This window comes from Sebastes umbrosus, chromosome 2, assembly GCF_015220745.1.
Source record: "Sebastes umbrosus isolate fSebUmb1 chromosome 2, fSebUmb1.pri, whole genome shotgun sequence".
In the NCBI taxonomy this organism is placed as follows: Eukaryota; Metazoa; Chordata; class Actinopteri; order Perciformes; family Sebastidae; genus Sebastes; species Sebastes umbrosus.
The window spans coordinates 30,435,361-30,453,822 of record NC_051270.1 but is presented as its reverse complement, the minus strand read 5'-3'; the positions used below and the strand labels follow the sequence as shown (position 1 = coordinate 30,453,822).

At 40.7% G+C, this 18,462-nt stretch overlaps 1 protein-coding gene across 4 annotated transcripts in view; it reads left to right on the top strand.

The window, feature by feature from the left end:
* pde8a (phosphodiesterase 8A) overlaps positions 1 to 18,462 on the top strand; it is a 52,122-nt gene that overhangs the window by 26,090 nt on the left and 7,570 nt on the right. For all 4 annotated transcript variants that reach the window (XM_037795348.1, XM_037795372.1, XM_037795356.1 and 1 more), the window contains 15 exons: positions 473 to 529; positions 5,028 to 5,218; positions 6,582 to 6,638; positions 6,849 to 6,903; positions 7,190 to 7,278; positions 8,137 to 8,215; positions 8,626 to 8,766; positions 9,409 to 9,497; positions 9,649 to 9,700; positions 9,795 to 9,837; positions 12,480 to 12,557; positions 12,749 to 12,819; positions 14,548 to 14,712; positions 18,144 to 18,192; positions 18,304 to 18,439. In XM_037795348.1, the coding sequence (XP_037651276.1) occupies positions 473 to 529; positions 5,028 to 5,218; positions 6,582 to 6,638; positions 6,849 to 6,903; positions 7,190 to 7,278; positions 8,137 to 8,215; positions 8,626 to 8,766; positions 9,409 to 9,497; positions 9,649 to 9,700; positions 9,795 to 9,837; positions 12,480 to 12,557; positions 12,749 to 12,819; positions 14,548 to 14,712; positions 18,144 to 18,192; positions 18,304 to 18,439 (1,352 nt within the window). The remainder of the gene's footprint in view (positions 1 to 472; positions 530 to 5,027; positions 5,219 to 6,581; positions 6,639 to 6,848; positions 6,904 to 7,189; positions 7,279 to 8,136; positions 8,216 to 8,625; positions 8,767 to 9,408; positions 9,498 to 9,648; positions 9,701 to 9,794; positions 9,838 to 12,479; positions 12,558 to 12,748; positions 12,820 to 14,547; positions 14,713 to 18,143; positions 18,193 to 18,303; positions 18,440 to 18,462) is intronic.

Below are 18,462 nucleotides of genomic sequence, written 5' to 3'. Positions count from 1 at the left end.
AGAAGTATAAAGTAGTATGAAATGTAAATACTCAACTGCCTGAAAACTGAAAAATAAGTAATTTATACATAAGTTAGTACCATGTAGGATAACATACTGAACATTTATTTTGTCTGTGAATTAATAGATATGTGTTCATGATAAACCATATAACATATGAAACAAGATACTTAATTATTAGGTGATTTAACATTGCTTTATGATTATTTCTGTATATTGTTACCTTCATCAAAGCTCATTTAGTTGCAAAGAGCAGAGTTACTTCAATCCTTTGCTACATATTGGGTTTTAAGGTCAGAAACTGGTTGATTTTGCTACTATTATTATTACTATTACACATACAGCAGTGGGGTCTGTGGGACAAAACAATAATGAAGCAAAGCCAATGTCAACAAAACACAAATATGAAATACTGAAACATTTCTGAAATGATTGTTTTCCTAATGCTTGTGTTTTTCTTGTTATCTTTCAGACCACATTAACAGAGGTGCAATTTGGACCAATGAAGTTATTTAAAGACCCACTTCAGGTATCGTAAAACAATGCCAAACATCTGAATGATTGATGCTTAATGTGCTTGAATGCATTAAGGCTTTCCACGGAACAACAGAAGTGCTCCGGTGAAATGTTTATGTCCATATCATTTAAGGGCTTTTAGCTGAGCCGGGAGCTAAACTTGGTGTGACTGTCAATATTTGGTAGCATTTTTCTTGGATTAGCATTTCAAAACGTCACCTACTTTTGTTTGCATGTCGAACTAATCTTGAATTTCTCAAAGATACCACACTACGCTAAGAGATTAAAGAAAAAAAAAAAGTCCCCATGCAAACATTCAAAGAAGAGGAAGAAAAAAACTGTTAATGGACGTATTGTGTGCCATGCAGCCTTGGGTTGTCAAGGCAACAAGGCCAAACATTTATGACCAAGAACATACCATAATGAACAATGCACGTTATGGAAGAACTGCACAGAGGATCCATGGACCAGTTTCGTCACAGCAAACAGGGCATTCTCTGACGTTCAATGGTTCATTATACAGTTTGGTTCTGTGCTTGTTCCTCTGGCATGTGTTGCTGCTTGTTGTGTGAGCCTTCGAAAAAGTTTCTAGGAATTTTAAATGTGTTTTGAGAGCGTACAAAATTTGGTTTCAAGGGCGCATTGCACAGCTGAAAATGAGCTATTTTGATAATTGATTAATCGCTTTATTATTTTTTCAAGCAAAAATGCCAAACATTTGCTGGTTCCAGCTGCCCAGATGTGAGGATTTGCTGCTTTTCTTTGTCCGATATTGTAGTTAACTGAACTCTTGGACTGTTGGTGAGACTAAACAAGACATTTGAAGACGTCACATTGGGCTCTGAGAAATACTGATGGCGTTTTATCACATTTATTTGAGACAATCAATCATGAAAATTGATATTAGTTGCAGTCCTAGTGCATTGCTCCTTCAAGTAAATTGCAAATATTTATTTAAAGGAGACATATCATGAAAAACATTCAACTTTTTCAGTGCTTGTGCTCATACATTTGGGTATCTGGAGTGTCTACCAACCCACGAACTGCGAAATAAGACAACCCAGATTTGGTTCCCCCACTCTGCGGATTATTATTTCTTTTTTTTAAGTAAATCAACTCCCCAGTACGAACACTTGAATAGCCGTTATTTAAATCATTAGGTCCAAAAGTTGTAAAATGCACTAATAGCCGAATCCAGAGTTCCTCCGTTCATGTGAATGAGGCCCAGACCGAGGCTAGATCGAGGGATGGGAGGCGGAGTTGAAGGAAAACGCTACTGCGCCTGCTCTATGGGCCAAATGGATGCGGAAGATCGCCGGATGATCCGGGCAGTCGAGCTATTTTGGCTTCATGCACCACTGAGCAACTTTCATACGAATGAATGGGAGCTCTCCTCCAACGCTGTATCCAGTTCTCTTTATACAGCCATGAATATATCGCCCACAGCTCGAGAACTACCTTTGCAAAGTTGAACCATATTTTTCTTGCAAGCCAATCAGAGCAGACTGGGCTTTTTCTTCATAACGAGACAGGCGCTAAAACGGAGTGTTTCAGACAGGAGGGTGAATATTCAGACAGACAATATGAGAAAAATGATGTGTTTTTTGAAGATTAAAACACGTAAACACATTCTAGTAGAAACCCAAAATACAAGTATGAACCTGAAATTGAGCATGTCCTCTTTAAATAAACAGCTAAACTTAGTATAACAATGATGATATGAAGTCAGTGAGAGCCAAAGAAAAGCAATACATCAGACGTCCTGTAATTTAATGCTCTGCTTTATTGTCTGATGCGCTCCAATGTGACCACGGTAGGAAAACGAGGTAGAGAGATATCCCCTTCCTGTTTTTGTCACTCACAGCTGATCCTGTCATGCCCTCCTCCTCTCTACTCCTCCTCTTTTCTCGCGGCTCACAGGATCTGGCCCGGGCCCTCTCTGTTCTCAACAATGATGTTTTCTAGACAGAGCGATCAGACCTGCCAAAATGCTCACAACCCCCTTCGAACTAGTTTTTTTTTTTTTTTTCCCTCTTTCTGTCTTTGTCTCTCTGCTACTTTCTCTGCCTTTTCCATCTGTTTCTTTGGAGCATAAACAGTGTGTCCTCACTTAAAAGAACATTTGTGCTTGAAGGTACTTTTTTTTTTGGTGTGTTGCGACTGGGTGTGTTAATACAGCGCGAGGCCTATCTGTCTAGTCGGAGCACAGGCAATCTGAAGAGACCTTATCTCAGCCTGTGTTACCCCGGTCCTCCACCTCTGCGGGAATGTTGACTTTTCTACCAACATCCCAATGTGGAATTCTGATCTAATTCCCTGTGCGTACCGAACATAGCTGCAGGACTCAGTGGTGATGTATTTATGACCCGGACACTTATTGCCGCTCGTAGGGGAAAATGTTCTTATGTGGAATATGGTTTGCATTAGCAACACCCCTGACAGGCGTAAGGGCTCTCTCTGCTTCAGGCCTGAAGCTGCATGCGTACTTCAATAAAGCTTCATCAGAATGAAGCAAAAAAGACAAACTGCCAAAACAACCAATCCTCTGTCCCCTCATTGTGTGGAGGACAGTAGCTCTAGTTGTCCCAACAAAGTCAGGTCTTTGTGCCCTAACTCAATTTTGCAGGTGTGATGCAAACTTCAAAACTGCAGAACAAACTTTCCCTTCTTTACGTCCATCCTGCTCCCTGCCAACAGTTGGAGATGACGTCTGTTTGAGAGAGTGACTCATGAATCTACTCTTAGTGCAGCACTGCTCTTGGAGGCGGGCCTAAATCTCTGGTCCAGTATTTACGCAAGTAAGGGGTTATATGAAAGTATGCTGGCAGAGGGAGAGCGTGCTCTCAATGGCTGGTTTGACGGTAGCAGCAGCACTTTCTGCCACAGCCTTGGCAGGCGGGTGGGAGGGGCCGCGGCCAGTCAAGGCTACCTCGACTAATTGTGTCATAGATCATGGCAACGGACAATAAAATCTGTGACGCACCCGAGTACGACCTGAGCCTGATCAATCAGGACCTGTCGGCCGGAGGCCTGAGGTCACAGTCAAGCCCACACTGCAGGCTGATTAGGACGACAGGCGCAAATGAGCATGAATGCACCGATGATGACTTGACAACTCGGAGCTGTTGATACACTGAGGCATCAAAAGCACATTTGACTGTAGCTCTCTCTTCTCTTGTTTCTAATCCTATAGCGCAGGGTGGAGGCAGATCTCCTGTGATTAGTTAATGTCAGTTTTTCTAATCAGATCACCGCCACATCTCAATTAGCCCTGCAGCTCTCTAATGAATTATAATAAATAATATTTCCATCTCATTTTAAATACTGTAGCATCTGTATAATTGTGACAAACCAAACAAAGAGTCTATGTGTGCATACATTTAGATGTTAGATGTACGTAGGGCTGGGCGATATGACCTAAATATTCTGTCAAGATATAGGTCATTTCATATCTCGATAACGATATATATCACAATATGGCAAGTTTCCTGGTAAGAAGAAGATTCATTTTACGCACATCACGGAGCTGCACGGCTATCAGAACACGACTATGTCTAAATCCTACTTGGATCTTCGTCAAGTCAGTCACTTTGACTTGACGAAGATCCAAGTAGGATCAAAACGTGGTCATTAAAAATATTGTGGCATGGAATAATGTGCAGGCGTTATGTTTTTCTAGTACGTCAATAAATATATAGCCTATATGAAATAACCACATGGTAAAGATCATTTTTTTTATAATCCTGTGTGAATTAAATACTTGACAAATGAAAAGTACTTTCTAATTTTATTGAGAACTTGAGTGCAAAATGAAAATAACATTTTCAAGTGAAATTATAGAGAAAAAACAAATTAATTCATTACTAGCCTATATTGCGATAGAAACGACATAGAAAAATATATATAATAGACATTTTTATATCGTTTGATGATATATATCATCATATCGTCCAGGTCTAGATGTACACAATATTTTAAAATGGACAATATTTTTAATAATGATCTTATTGTTTAAGTTGTTTATTAAACAAAAATATGAAAAAGTGGGTTCTATTTTCTCAAATGTGGTGATTTGCCGGTTTTCTCTGTTTTGTATCGGTGTAAATTGACTATCTATGAAAATTGGACTGTTGGACAAAACAAGCAATTAGGAAATGTCACTTTGTGCTCTAGGAAATGTTGATGGGTGTTTTTTTTTACATTTTATTAACTAAATGATTGATCCTTGAATCATGAATGAACACAGTGAATTGATCAAAATGAAAATAATCATTGGTTGCAGCACTCTCTTCACACTGTTCAAGCCATCCTTATCCACTTTTTATTACACCTTATTCTCTTTGAATATTTACTCTCACTATGTATTCTAACTCTTTGCAAAGCCCTCCTTAACAGCACTTTTATATAAGTTACATATTTTTTTGCAGAAGTAGGATGACATTGCAAGAGGTCACTTAAAAATACAAATCCCTCAGTTGGATACCTGTGCTTAGTCATCTCTCTTTTTGCAGGTACTTTTAGTTTTTGCCAAAGAGGACAGTCAGAGTAATGGCTTCTGCTGGGCATGTGAGAAGGCCAACTTCAGGTGCAGCATGGCACGAACACCCGAGTCGGCTCTTGAATGCTTCTTGGAGAAGCATCATGACCTCGTCATCATTGACCACAGACATTCCAGACACTTTGATGCTGAAGCACTATGCCGGTAGGCCACTTCACTACTCTTCATCCATGTATCTGTAACCACTTCATGTTGTATTTCTACAATTAGAGTTTTCTGTCTGGTGTCCCCCCACAGCCCTCTTTACCTACACGTTTTGTTCCACATGTGTACATTCAAACTGATTTTAAGACGTTTTTTTGCTTAAGACTATTTATTATATACAAGTGGATATTTTTTAAATTATTTTTAGTTCGGTATGGTCAAGTTTGCATTCATACTACCACTGGAAAGGTCGAAGCAGAACATTTTCAACCATTTATCCACTACTGTTTCTAACTATTTTATCCATTTAGCTCATGATTTCAAACAATTTCTCCTGTTTAGACTTGTCCGCTCGCTTGGTATCTAGTTTTCACACACTCTCAATCACATCAACTTGTGTTCAGGATTTACAGCTGACTAGTGCTGCAACAATTAATCGATTAGTTGTCAACTATTAAATTACTATTTTGATAATTGATTAATTGGTTTGAGTAATTTTTTAAGAAAACAAAAGCCAAATTTCTCTGATTCCAGCTTCTTGAATGTGAATATTTTCTGGTTTCTTTACTCCTCTATGACAGTAAACTGAATATCTTTGAGTTGTGGACAAAACAAGACGTTTGAGGACGTCATCTTGGGCTTGGGGAAACACCGATCACATTTTCTGACATTTTATAGACCAAACAACTAATTGATTAATCAAGAAAATAATCAACAGATTAATGAAAATAATTGTTAGTCGCTGTTTTGCACCCCTGGTAACTGAAGAAGTGTTGTAGTGGACACAGTTGTATTTAAATTCGAATTCTGTTAGTGACAGTCATCCATGACATAATCCAGACCAGGTGATCCTGATAGGACCAATTACAGCTCTCATGTGTTACAGTACATGTGTGGTTATGACTGTCTGTGCGAGGGTAAATGGCCAGCTCACCAGCTTCCATCGCATGCTACCTCATGGAGTCATGTCGATGAGAAATGAGCGGTGCCTGCCCATACCACCCTCTATCTTTAGCCTCTGCCCAAACCAAAAACACATTTACAAACATTCATTTGCCCTGCCCAGCGTGTATGTTAACCCCATTCATTTTGGCCAATCCATATGTTCAGTGTACACGCACAGGCTCCGATGGGGAACTAAAGGGCCTTTATGACCGCTGGCTGGGGGAAACCACAGGCGGATGAGTGGCCCTGTACACTGCATTCTTTCAGAGGCCTAGGCCTGCTCACAGAGCTCCACCACTGGGCTCAGCCTGCCTGGGAGAATCGGAGCGTGAAAAAGTGAAAAATACATTGATTTGATGCCATGGGCTTTTCCACCAGCCTGCTCACTGGCTAAAAGGCTCCCTCTGTTTACATGCAGGTCAATTAGAGCGGTCAACTCCTCAGAAAACACTGTGATAGTCGCCGTTGTGAAAAGGTACGTACAACTCGCTGACTTCACCCCCCTCTCCCTTTCTGCCCTTTCTTGTCCTTTTCCCTCACTCTTTTTAAGTAGGAGTATTGTCAGAATGAAAACGCCTGACTCAGCGGATGTCTGTAGGCCATATGGAGAAAACCTCAGATGTTCTCTAAAACAAGCATTTGTCATAGTGATGTGTTGGCTGCTAACACGTGTTCTCTTTTAAAGGCCAGACAGAGAGGAAGCCTCTGTGATGCCCCTGATCAACGCCGGCTTTAATAGGGTGAGCGACATTGTGTGTGTGAACGTCTGTGCGTCTGTATTTGTATTATTCTTTCGATATGCTTTTTTTATATCCCTACTGTCAACATTCACTGTAAGGCAGGAATACAGATTGTAAATCCTCTTTGTTTGCTCAGGAGACATGTGCATCGAGTTCTCTGCACCTGAATTATTGTTACTCACGGCATCAGCAGCACTATAACATATCCTGTAATGGATACGTTGACATGAAGATGGTTTCATTTGAGTTGTCTTTGATTGATCTGTGTTGCCCTCTGACCCTATAGAGATATGTGGAGAATGCCAATATGATGGCTTGCTATAATGAGCTGCTACAGTTGGAGCATGGAGAGGTGCGGGCGCAGTTCAAACTGAGGTGAGTCGTGTACTTTGTCCTGTACAGTGTTGTAGTTACCAGAGGTGGGACCAAGTCATTGTTTTGCAAATCACAAGTACAAGTCTTTGCACTCAAGTCCCAAGTCAAGTCCAAGTCCTAAACAAGTCACAATGCACCCTTAACCAAATGTACATGTAATTGGCACCAGCTGCTGCTCAGTAACGTAACGTTAGTTCATCATGGTTTTCTCCTGCAACTTGATTGGATGCTGTCAGATTGGTTCAAACAAAGTGGATCTTTGGGAGTTAAATGTAAGATAATGAAATGCAAGTCCCAATAATATTCACTAAAAATAAAGAGTCCAGAGTTCAACAAAAACGCAACTTTTCGTGGATTCAGCAATAAATGACAAAAGATAAAAAACTCAGTTAATTTTTTCCCCGCACGAGTAAATCATCAAACAAATCATCATTAAAGGATCTCTCAAAACGTAACCCAACATCCCCCGACGCTGTCGGAGTTACCTCCGGTACTGCGCAAGTGATCGTCTTCGTGCACACAATTGGGAAAGGTATGAAGTATTTTCAAGTCAAACGTTTTTTTTTTTAATTTTGTCAAGTCAAGTCTAAATTCATCAAATTTGTCTCTGGAGTCCAAGTCATGTGACTCGAGTCCACACCTCTGGTAGTTACATTTTAGATTAGTTGCATACAGTACTACTCTTATTCAAAGATGTAACGCTGAGAGCAAGACATCAGAGAGATTATCTGCTTTTAACAATTCTCCTTTTTTATGCCAATTTAATGCTTTCATTAAAAAGTATAAATGTATATAAATAGATGCTTGTTGCGTATGTTAACAACGACTCTTCTCCTGTTGTCTCTCCGCCTGTACTAGGGCTGGGAATGCTATTTTCACAGCTCTAGAACAAAGCCAAGAGGCCATAGAGATCACTTCTGAAGATCAAGTAATTCAGGTGGGTTTCGAATACACTTTAATACTTTTAGTTGCTTCAATGTGATGAACAGTTTATCTCTCTTTCTCTCTCTCTCTCTCTCTCTCTCTCTCTCTCTCTCTCTCTCTCTCTCCTCCTTCTCTGCTATTTTAGTGCCTGTTCATGTCTTATGATCCCAGATCTCAGCAGTGATAGTCGCGGTCTCTGTCTTTCTGAATGACTCCTTTTGTTAACGTCAAAGCTCTGTAGCCTGTTGTCACATTCACAGAAAATATATGTTTTTGAGCTCAATGAAATAAGCAACGAATGTGTCAGCTTCTCTGAATTGTTTTGGTCGACAAGGTTCATAGTATGTCATCATCTTAACCGTGTCTGAACTCAATGTGGATCTCAGATGAACACTGAACACTCTTGTTGCTTCTCCTTCGCAGTACGTGAACCCTGCCTATGAGTCCATTATGGGCTACCAACAAGGCGAGCTAATAGGGAAGGAAATAATAGAAGTGCCTAAAAGTGAGAAGAATAAGCCTGATCTCCTTGAAACAATAAATTCCTGCATACGGAAAGGAAAGGTAAGATGCATTCATTAAATCATCTACACTATACACACAATTTTCAGAGTGGTTTACTTGATCTGGAACTTGATTTTATCGGGAAATCACCTTCTTGTTATTGCTGATACTCTCACATACAGTACATGTCGCTTCACAATCAGATCACTGTTGTGAGTGCTGCAGATATCTGCTGCTGCCTTTGTGTCTGTGCATGCATGCGTGCCCGTGCATCCATGTGTGCTGTACGTCTGCACCACTGGCCATCCAGCAGCTCTGTTTCATGTGCATAAGAACAGCGGTTGATGGCTGTGCTGTAATCTTACTACACAGAGAGCGAAGGTCAGTCTCAGACAGGCGAACAGCAGGAAGGGTCTTTTTAAGCTGCCACAGCAGTCTGTAGGTGGGGGGACATGAAACAAGCGCGCCGGACTCCAGGAGCGCTCCCCCTGCCCATTAAAGCAACTTGCTGCTCTCTGAAATACTCTGACCCACCTCACCTCTGCACCACAAACACTGCCATGCTACACCCAGTCCACACCGACCTTTAGGACATTTATTATACTTATTATATGTTGTCATTTTGTTATGATGAATGATTCCTTTGTCTGTACATTTTGTGTCTGTCTGTATGTTTAATTTCCTCTGTCTGTTATGTTCCAGGAGTGGCAGGGGATTTATTATGCCAAAAAGAAGAATGGAGACAGCATTCAGCAAAATGTGAAGATCACACCTGTAATTGGACAGGGAGGGTGAGTGACAGGATGTTGAGGCCTGGCTCATTCAGTCTTGCTAAATGTAAATTACCTTTCCAGTACCTGAATAATTATACTGGATGATGAATGATTGTGTTGTATCCCTTTGTTTTTTCCTGGTGTACTAATTAGCTTTTGTCATTCACAGAAAAATCAGACACTATGTGTCTATCAACTGGCCTTTAAATGATAATAATAAGGTGAGATGTGTTCCCAGTTTTGCTAATTAATAATGAATGAAAGGAGCTTTCTGGCCGGCGTGCATCAATGTGCTTTTCTATTCTGTCCATGCAGAGTGATAAATCCACTGAACGTGTGCAGGCAGAGTCTCAAACAGGTAAGATCCATCCTGAAAATGCCCACTGTAGGCACTCGGTCTTAAAGGGATAGTTTGGGTGTTTTGAAGTGGGGTTGTATGAGGTACTTATCCATAGTAGGTGTATTACTTACAGTAGATAACGGTCGGCGTGTCCCCAGCTTGGAGAAACAGACATGAGTACCGACACAGAAGCAAAGCAATACAGTGCTGTGGACGGGGACAGCAGAAACATTTTAAAATTTAAGTTTAAGTGTACACTATATTTAGAATATCTTGCCGTCAGACAGCCCTTTCCTTCCCCTTTCCAAGGGGAACTGAACTGAAAGAGAAACTTATCTATGCTCTCTCCAACGCCAGCAGGCTCAGATGACAAACACAGTATAGATACGTTTTACCTTCAGTTCAGTTCGCCGTCAGAAAATATTCTCATTTTACCCATCTTCTTATTAGGTGGCTAAAATAAATGTTTCTGTCGTCCCCATCCACTGCACTGTATTGCTTTGCTTCGGTGCCGGTGCTCCTGTCTGTTTCTCCAAGCTGGGGACATGCTGAACGTCATCTACCTCATCATGCCCACTTCAAAACACCCAAACTATCCCTTTAACTCTGTATTTGAATAACATTACAGGTGATTTATTATGCTGAAACCTTTGAGTAGTTCAGGTTCTCTCTGCGGGGCAGTTATCAGCATTAGTGATGGAAGTTCTTTCCATGACGGTGTCGCTTGTGATCTGTCACAAGCTTCGAGGATCTGAAGGGCAACAGTGTGTTTGTCATTAGGAAGCACAACATTAGTTCCAGTTTTACACCGATGATACACTCATTTTGAGTGACTCACCAAATATCTGTTAGATGTTCATGATAAATTGGAGACACATTTGGGAACCTGAGCTTTGTGAACTCTTTGGAAATATGTCAGCAAATGTATTGCACCATGCCAGAAACCCATTGTTCACGACCCAAATTTCCAACTGTAGACTAACAGAGTGTCCAGTCCTGTTTTATCTAGCTGAGAAATACCTCCAAAGAAATGAATTCTGTCTTTTGTTGACCTTGAAAAAGTTATCCACGCTTTTATTTACCTCTAAACTGGACTATTGTTCCTTGCTGTATTGTGGTATCAACTGTAGAGCCAATTCACAGCTGCAACTGATTTCAAAATGCAGCAGCTACGCTCCTGACAGGCCAACAAAACAGGGATATCTCATATCTCTCCTGTGTTGGCGTCTTTCACAAGCTCACTGAAAAGAAGGGACTTTAAAATCTTGCTGTTTGTTTATGAAGCTTTGCATGGTCTTACAGCACAGTATATTTCACAGTAACTCTTATGCAACACCCCCCGCGTCCCCGAGGTCTTCTGATTAGGGGCTCTGAAGGTTGACTATGCCTCTAATGTTATGCTGCAACTATACCAAAAGTGCTTAGTCAGCATGGTCATTTGCCATTTTTAAAAAAAAGAATTATCTTTTTCTTCTCTTCGGCCTTTAAAAGTGACTGGTGTTTTTCATTTCTTTAGTTTCTTAATTTACTTTTACTTTTGTTTGTGTTTTAAGTGTGCTTTATTACATTTATAAAGTGCATTTAGAAATTGCAAAAATTTCCATTTTTCTGTAATTTTTAATTGAAATACACAGAATGTGTCCAAGGTAGAACCGTCTGCCAACTCAGACAAAGAAACAAAGAAAAGTTTCCCGCCCACTTCTGTGACTTTCTCGCGCTTTTTTTACTTTGTCCCCGCAAAACCTTGATAACAGTAAAAATCCCTTTGAATGGAATCAAAGCCAAAAGACTATTTAAAACACATTATTGAACCACATTGTTACACTGGACATGTTCATTCATTACAATGAACACACACAATGTAGTTTATTTTAAGTCAATCCCACATACACTCTCCTGCTACCAAATAAACTCACTATAGCAGAAAATGTGTATTAATCCACACCATGAGAATCCTTTGCTAAAAACTACAGTACCCAGCTGTTTGAGAACATTTCTGAGCCCCTTTTAAAAATGAAACTATTTATTTTTTACCTTTTTTTTTTTTTAGATCTACATCCTCAGTAGGAACTAATAGACTTGAAGCTGAGTGCCATGTGGAAGTCAGAAAGTATTGAGAGATGGACTAACACATTGTTAGTTTTCATCTTTTTATGGGATTTGTTGACAATAAGAAAAATATAGAATAATACCAACCTTATCCTTTAAATGCCTAGGACAGATCTGACAATATAAATATAATAGATTATAATATCTACTATTTTATACCTATGGAGTTGACCTGTGGGGATGGCTTGATAATCCCAATTTTCTGGAGTATTTCCAGTAGCTTCTTTGATACGGAGAATGTTTAATATGTACAATTATTACATTTCACTTTGTTGGGTAAGTTTTTAGACTCACTTTTGCACCTTTTGTTCCCAACTTTGACCAATTATTACAATTTTACTGGATTAAAACTTTAAAACTAAACTTGTGAGTGACCACAGAATCAGTAAGTAGAGTTAAAGTAATCAAAAACAGACTGCTAAATTCTGGTTGCACTGATTCAGACATTGCCTCCTCTTGCCAAGGATATTGTGATGGAGGCCAAAGTCGGCCTTGTCACGAAACTTGAACTGTGTGTGTTTTTTTCATGTAAGGTGTTTTCTTCTCCCCAGACATCCAATCCAGTAAGCACAAAGACCGGAGGAAAGGCTCTCTGGACGTGAGATCCACAACATCTCGGGGGAGCGATGGTGAGAGTGAAGGGAGCTAGATGATGGAAACTCTGGGTGTTACTTGTCAGCCTATGAAACCTTCCCAGTTGTCTGTTTGCATCAAGTGTTGATTGGACATGCACACAAACACACTCATTAGATGGAAAACTTGCAGCTTAACTTGTTGTTGAATTGTAATATGTGGTTGTCTTTTTTTTTCATCCTGCCAGGGAGCTCACAGCGAAGGCACTCCTCAATGGCTCGAATCCACTCCATGACTATAGAAGCTCCCATCACCAAGGTGGGTTCATCTCCCTCCCCATCATCCCTTCTAGCCTCCATCATATAATTAGCGCTTTGTACTGATGTTTTGTGTCTCATGACTGAACTCTTGGGTTATAAAACTGCCACTACCGCCATGAGCACTTCTTGTACAGCTACTAGCATCGAGGCCAGAGGCCATGCAAGCCATGTCAAGAGCAGATAGGCTGATAAATTGTCTAATTTCATGCATAAGACAGGGAAGCATGTTAGACCAGAATGACCTGCTGTTTCAGTGGTTTATGTATTCTGCAGCCTGGATAGTCGGAAACAGAGAAAGTCCCCAGGGATGGGTCATATGACACACTGCAGTTCCACTGCTGTATCATTTGACTGTGTAGTCAGTCCCTTTAGGCGTCATCCTCTCCAGAATAAAGCACTGATAGAGCTGCTGATACACTGTGTATGTGTGTGTGTGTGTGTGTGAGTTAGTTAGAACTTGTGTTCTTGCACATGCTTGCTGACCTCGCCATAGGTGCCCTTTGTTAGAACCTCCTTCAGATTTTTGAAGAAGAAATTCATACATCATACTACTGGGCTTGTTTTTTTAATCATTTTTTTTTATATTCTAGAAATAAGATCTTTTTATTAATGCTAGAGGCAAAGAGATCCCATGCTTAAATTATTGAAACTGCCTCTTTATTTAAAAAAAAGTTTGATATTATGGGATGTAGGCTACTGTTATTTCTTGTTGAGAGTTCAATAAGAAGATCGATACCGCTCTCACATCTGTCCATTAAATCAAAGGCTACAACCAGCAGCTGTTTGGCTTAGCTTAGCACAAAGACGGGAACTGTCTAAAGTTAAAATCATAGACTGTATATAAGAAGTGGACGTAGTCACTGTGACGTGACCCATTGGTTTGTGGACTGACGTTATAAAGCCTTGAGTTCGGCATTTTGGCCATCGCCATCTTGGGTTTTGCAACCAGAAGTGAAACGAGAGGATGGAGCTAAGTACAACCAAACGCTGAAGAAGACATTTTTAGGCGACCAAAAATGTTACAATTAACATTCATAAACTGAAAACACACTGTGAAAGGGTTAAAGTTGTAAAACATAAACACGGACAACTCCCAGACCGGACAACGCCGTGTTAGCGACCTGTCAATCACAAGGTAGCCACGTCCTAAAGCATCCCCTGCTTTATGGTCTGTTTGACTCTAAATGGGACCATAACTTACTAAATGAACATCATGCTGTATTGAAGAAGACTTGAAACTAGCGACTGAGACCATAAACTCAAGCTACTCAACCTTTTATGCTAAGCTACGCTAACCGTCTCCCCACTGTAGCTTCATATTTAATGGACAGATGTGAGTGGTGTTGATCTTCTCATCTAACCCCCGGCAAGAAAGTGAATGAGCAGAATTAAATAGTTATTTAAATCTCTTTATACTGGCTCCCAGTATGTTTCAGGATTGGTTTTAACATCTTACTGGTTCATTTTAGGGCCCTTCATGGTGTATTTGTGACCTTTTAGTTCTTATAAGTGTGTACAGTCACAGGGGACGGAGGCTTTTTACTCAGGGCCCAGAGGCTTTGGTATGACCTGAATAAAGAGGCTGAATCCATATCTATTTGAAACACACCCTGATTTTACTCACTGAATACAGAATTGTCTTTATTTCTTTCATTGTCTTTTATTAAATATTGTATGTTTGCTTTTATCATTGTTGTACGAATAAATATAACCTTCCGTGATCCAGGTAATCAACATCATCAATGCAGCGCAGGAAAGCAGTCCTATGCCCGTGGCCGAGGCCTTGGATCGGGTACTGGAGATCCTGAGAACGACTGAGCTCTATTCCCCACAGTTTGGCACCAAGGATGAAGACCCCCATACGAATGACCTCGTGGGGGGGCTGATGACGGTAAGCAGCCGTCCCCGTAGAGCACGAGGGTCCTTCGAGAAGTCTGAAACACCCAAACAGCTTCCTTCCGCTACGAATGGATTGACTCCCATATGATAACACACGTCAGAGCGTTTGCTGAATTCCAGAGCGATAACACGCATGAATGTCCATTCACCATGAAAGCCCGTGATAATGACACACAGAGAGTCAGGAGTGTCTGTGGACTTTTGTTTTTTGTGAGGATTTCTGTTCATATTTGGGGGAGGGAGAGAGACACAGACAGAGAGATTAACAGACAGCAACGGTGAAGTACAGAAGTAGAAAGAGTGCCAAGTTGGCAGTCTTGGCAACAACCCCAGAGGAAGTGTTAGATTGTCCTTTGTGCTCCTGTAGGCTGGAGAGGAAAGCCCACCCCACCCTCTCCACCCCCCTGCCTCTCTCTCTCTCTCTCTCTCTCTCTCTCTCTCTCTGCACACATGCACACAGTCACACTCACATGAACCTCTTCCTCTCGACTCCGCAGGCCTGGAAACATCCTGTTCTTTGGATCAGATGAATAAGCATGGCTTTACTTATACATGTACACTCTGGATACGCAGAGGCAGAGAGGCATTACACATAGTCCTTCCCTAGAAAGATTTGTTCTGCATAAGTGATAAAGGCTGATGAAACCAGAAAAGCATGAGGCGTGAGTTCAGGTTTAGTTATTTATGTATGGTCATATTGGTTTATGAGGTGTCTGCCTGGTTGCATATGTATTTGTGTGTGTTTGTTACGGCGAGGTCTGAACTCAGAAGACGCGGCGAACATTAAGAGAAGAGCTGTCATCTTTCTGGGGAGAAAGTCTTAAAATAACCAGTGTGTACAGAGGCAGCGCCACCATGAGACAATGCTCAGGTCAAAGATGAGCCAGTGTCCTCTTCCTTTTTCACTTGTGAAGTAAACATTTCACTCTGCGACACACACCCATGTACTTACTAACGCCCATTATACTGTATATATATCTTACACCAGAATGACTGGGTGATATAGGCCTGTCATCTTCATAGCTGACATGTGGCAACACATTTTATGTGAGAGAAGTGAAAGCCTTAATGTCCCCAATGTTTTATTTGAATGTTTTTTTAATCTTTTAACATTTTCATGACATGCAATAGCCTGAGGGTATAGTTTTATACTACATAACATTACATTTTAGTTCATGATTTCATTGTAGCATCTTGTCACAGTTATTCTTTGAGAGACACATTTAAACAATATCTATTTATTTGATAAACTGTAATGCAGTGGTTGTTGCTAACATTAAACAAGAAGAGTCTACAGCACGGGTAGGCAACGTTAGGCACGGTCGCCACAATTGGCACGTGGTAGATTAACCAATGGCACACTAGCAATAAGTGTGATAAGAGTGTTTTTTGGAAATGTTGATGTGCCCTCTCATTGGCATGCCAAATTACCTCTTTCATAGCCATTGGCAGCTGCGCGGCCTGTTATTTCCGATAGTTTGATTCTTTTTTTTTCCCCCACCCGCATTCTGCGAAAGTCCCCCCCTACTCTCTCTCACTCTTCACAAAATTTGTTAAGTTTATTGCTGATGAACAAGATTGGTGGAAGGTCGTTGAGTGAATGATTTAAACTCAGATGTGGATGTTATCATAAGGATGGCAGCTTTCGTGTATAGAGCTGTCATATAGAATTACAATGTCCTGATTATGGGAGCATGCTAACATGTGCCAATTGGCACTAAACACAGAGGCAAATGCCAATCTTGTTAGCTTTGCTGGTATTTGGTCATTAGCCAAAGTATTGGACAATTAATTAGACCTGATATGATGGCACTAGAGGAAGGAGTTAAGGGCTCAACAAAGGTATTTCTATTCACCCTGTGAGGAACATGAATGTACCGGATTTCATTCCATGTTGAGATATTTCACTCAAAACCATAAATGTCAACTTCTTGGTGGCGCTAGAGGAAAAATCAGGTGATCTTTATTGCAAAAACTTGCAAAAATTCTCGCGAGACTAGCTGCCCGACGACCTATCCTAACCTTAACTATTCAAGGTCAATGCTTAGCCTTAACCATTTAAGGTCAATGCCTAACCTTAACCATCTCGCAAGAGTTTCACAATTTGCGGGTTACCTTCTAGACACGACCGGTTTCATCCTCTGAGGACGAGGAATGCCTGCAAGAACTTTCATCCATTTGATAGTTCTTTTATCTGGGAAGTCGATTGGTCAACCGACTGACTGTTTTTAGCCGCACCGCTAGTCTGGCTAAAAATAGCTTGATCAATCTTTCCTTTCCTAATTCTTAACACGTAGTGTATTATCCACAGCCGATAGTCCCAGAAGAGCCGGATCATTATACTTGTAACCACTGAGAAGCAGCGTTTGATTATTCGGGTGATGAAGTGTTACCCCACTGATGAGCCCCATTTGCTGTCCCAGCATGCAGCACTGCCCAGAGGAAGACAAATGTCATAATGGAATAATTTACGGTAGATTATCTGACATGTGTACATAAATTATCACGGTGTCATTTCTGACACAACTATTACAGTTCATAAATATGGTAATGATTTCCTAAACTGCATATTGGTTTCATTAATAAGCTCGGCTTGGCTGCCTCATCCCTCCGCTCCCTCTGTGTGTGCTAGTGGGAGGGGACGCTATGAGGTGTCAACATAACATAGCCTCCAAAACATTGTGTCATAGCCCAGATGAAACGCTCATAGTTAGTATACTTAAAGTGTTAATATGGAAAATCTGTGTCTTTATTTCCTCTTATTTGTGTTACTGTTGTAATGTTCTTGCTTCAGTGAAAACATTGTAAAAATGTAGCAACAAGACATTCAGTCACTTTCACATATGATAAACACAGATATTAATTGTTCCATTTGCTGGGAAAATCATTTGAAAAGAGATTCTAGTCATGGTTCAAGGATTTTTGGCTACTCAGAAATGTTAAAAACAAACAAAAATGACAACTTAGTTGTATGTAAATCTTAATCTGTCCAGATACTCCTGGTGCTCTTGAGGTTTTCAAAAAGGGATAATGTTTCCTTATCTAGTTTTATAGATAGGAATTCCCCCTGACTTGTGGCTTAATCTGGGCATCATTCATCTTGTTTTGTGGGTCAATGAAACATCTTTGATGGTTGATACCCATGTGCAAGTCACAGTAACGTGACTGGTCTCACCCAGCTTGCTTTCGGTGCTCCTAGCAGCTTAATTTAGCACAGATGACTTTTATATCAGATCTGATGTCAGAGTAAATGTCTCATAGCATCCAAACAATTTCACTGTCCAAATTTATTTTGAAGGCCCTTGCAGTTCGTTTGATGCTGGTGCTCCAAACACTGAGCTGCTGTTCAAACAGGATGATTGATGCAGTCATTTTTTTTACACTTACAACCTCCCTGACGCTTTCTTACTTTCTTCTTCTCAGGATGGTTTACGCAGATTGTCAGGAAATGAATACATCTTGGCCACAAACAGTAAGTTTACATAAAGCATGCAGGAGGGACGATGCTGCGTTTTAGATGTTTATTTTTTCCAGCTCTCTTTATCTGAATACTTCCTTTCTTGTGCCTTCCTTTTTCTCACAGAGCCCCACCATATGCCCAGCCACCTGGCATCTCCTCTGTCTTTAAATGACATCCCCCCTCGTATCGCCCAGACCATGGAGAACGAGGACTCCTGGGAATTTGACATCGTCAACTTGGAGGCTGCAACCATGAAACGGTGAGGCAACAACAGAGTTAAGG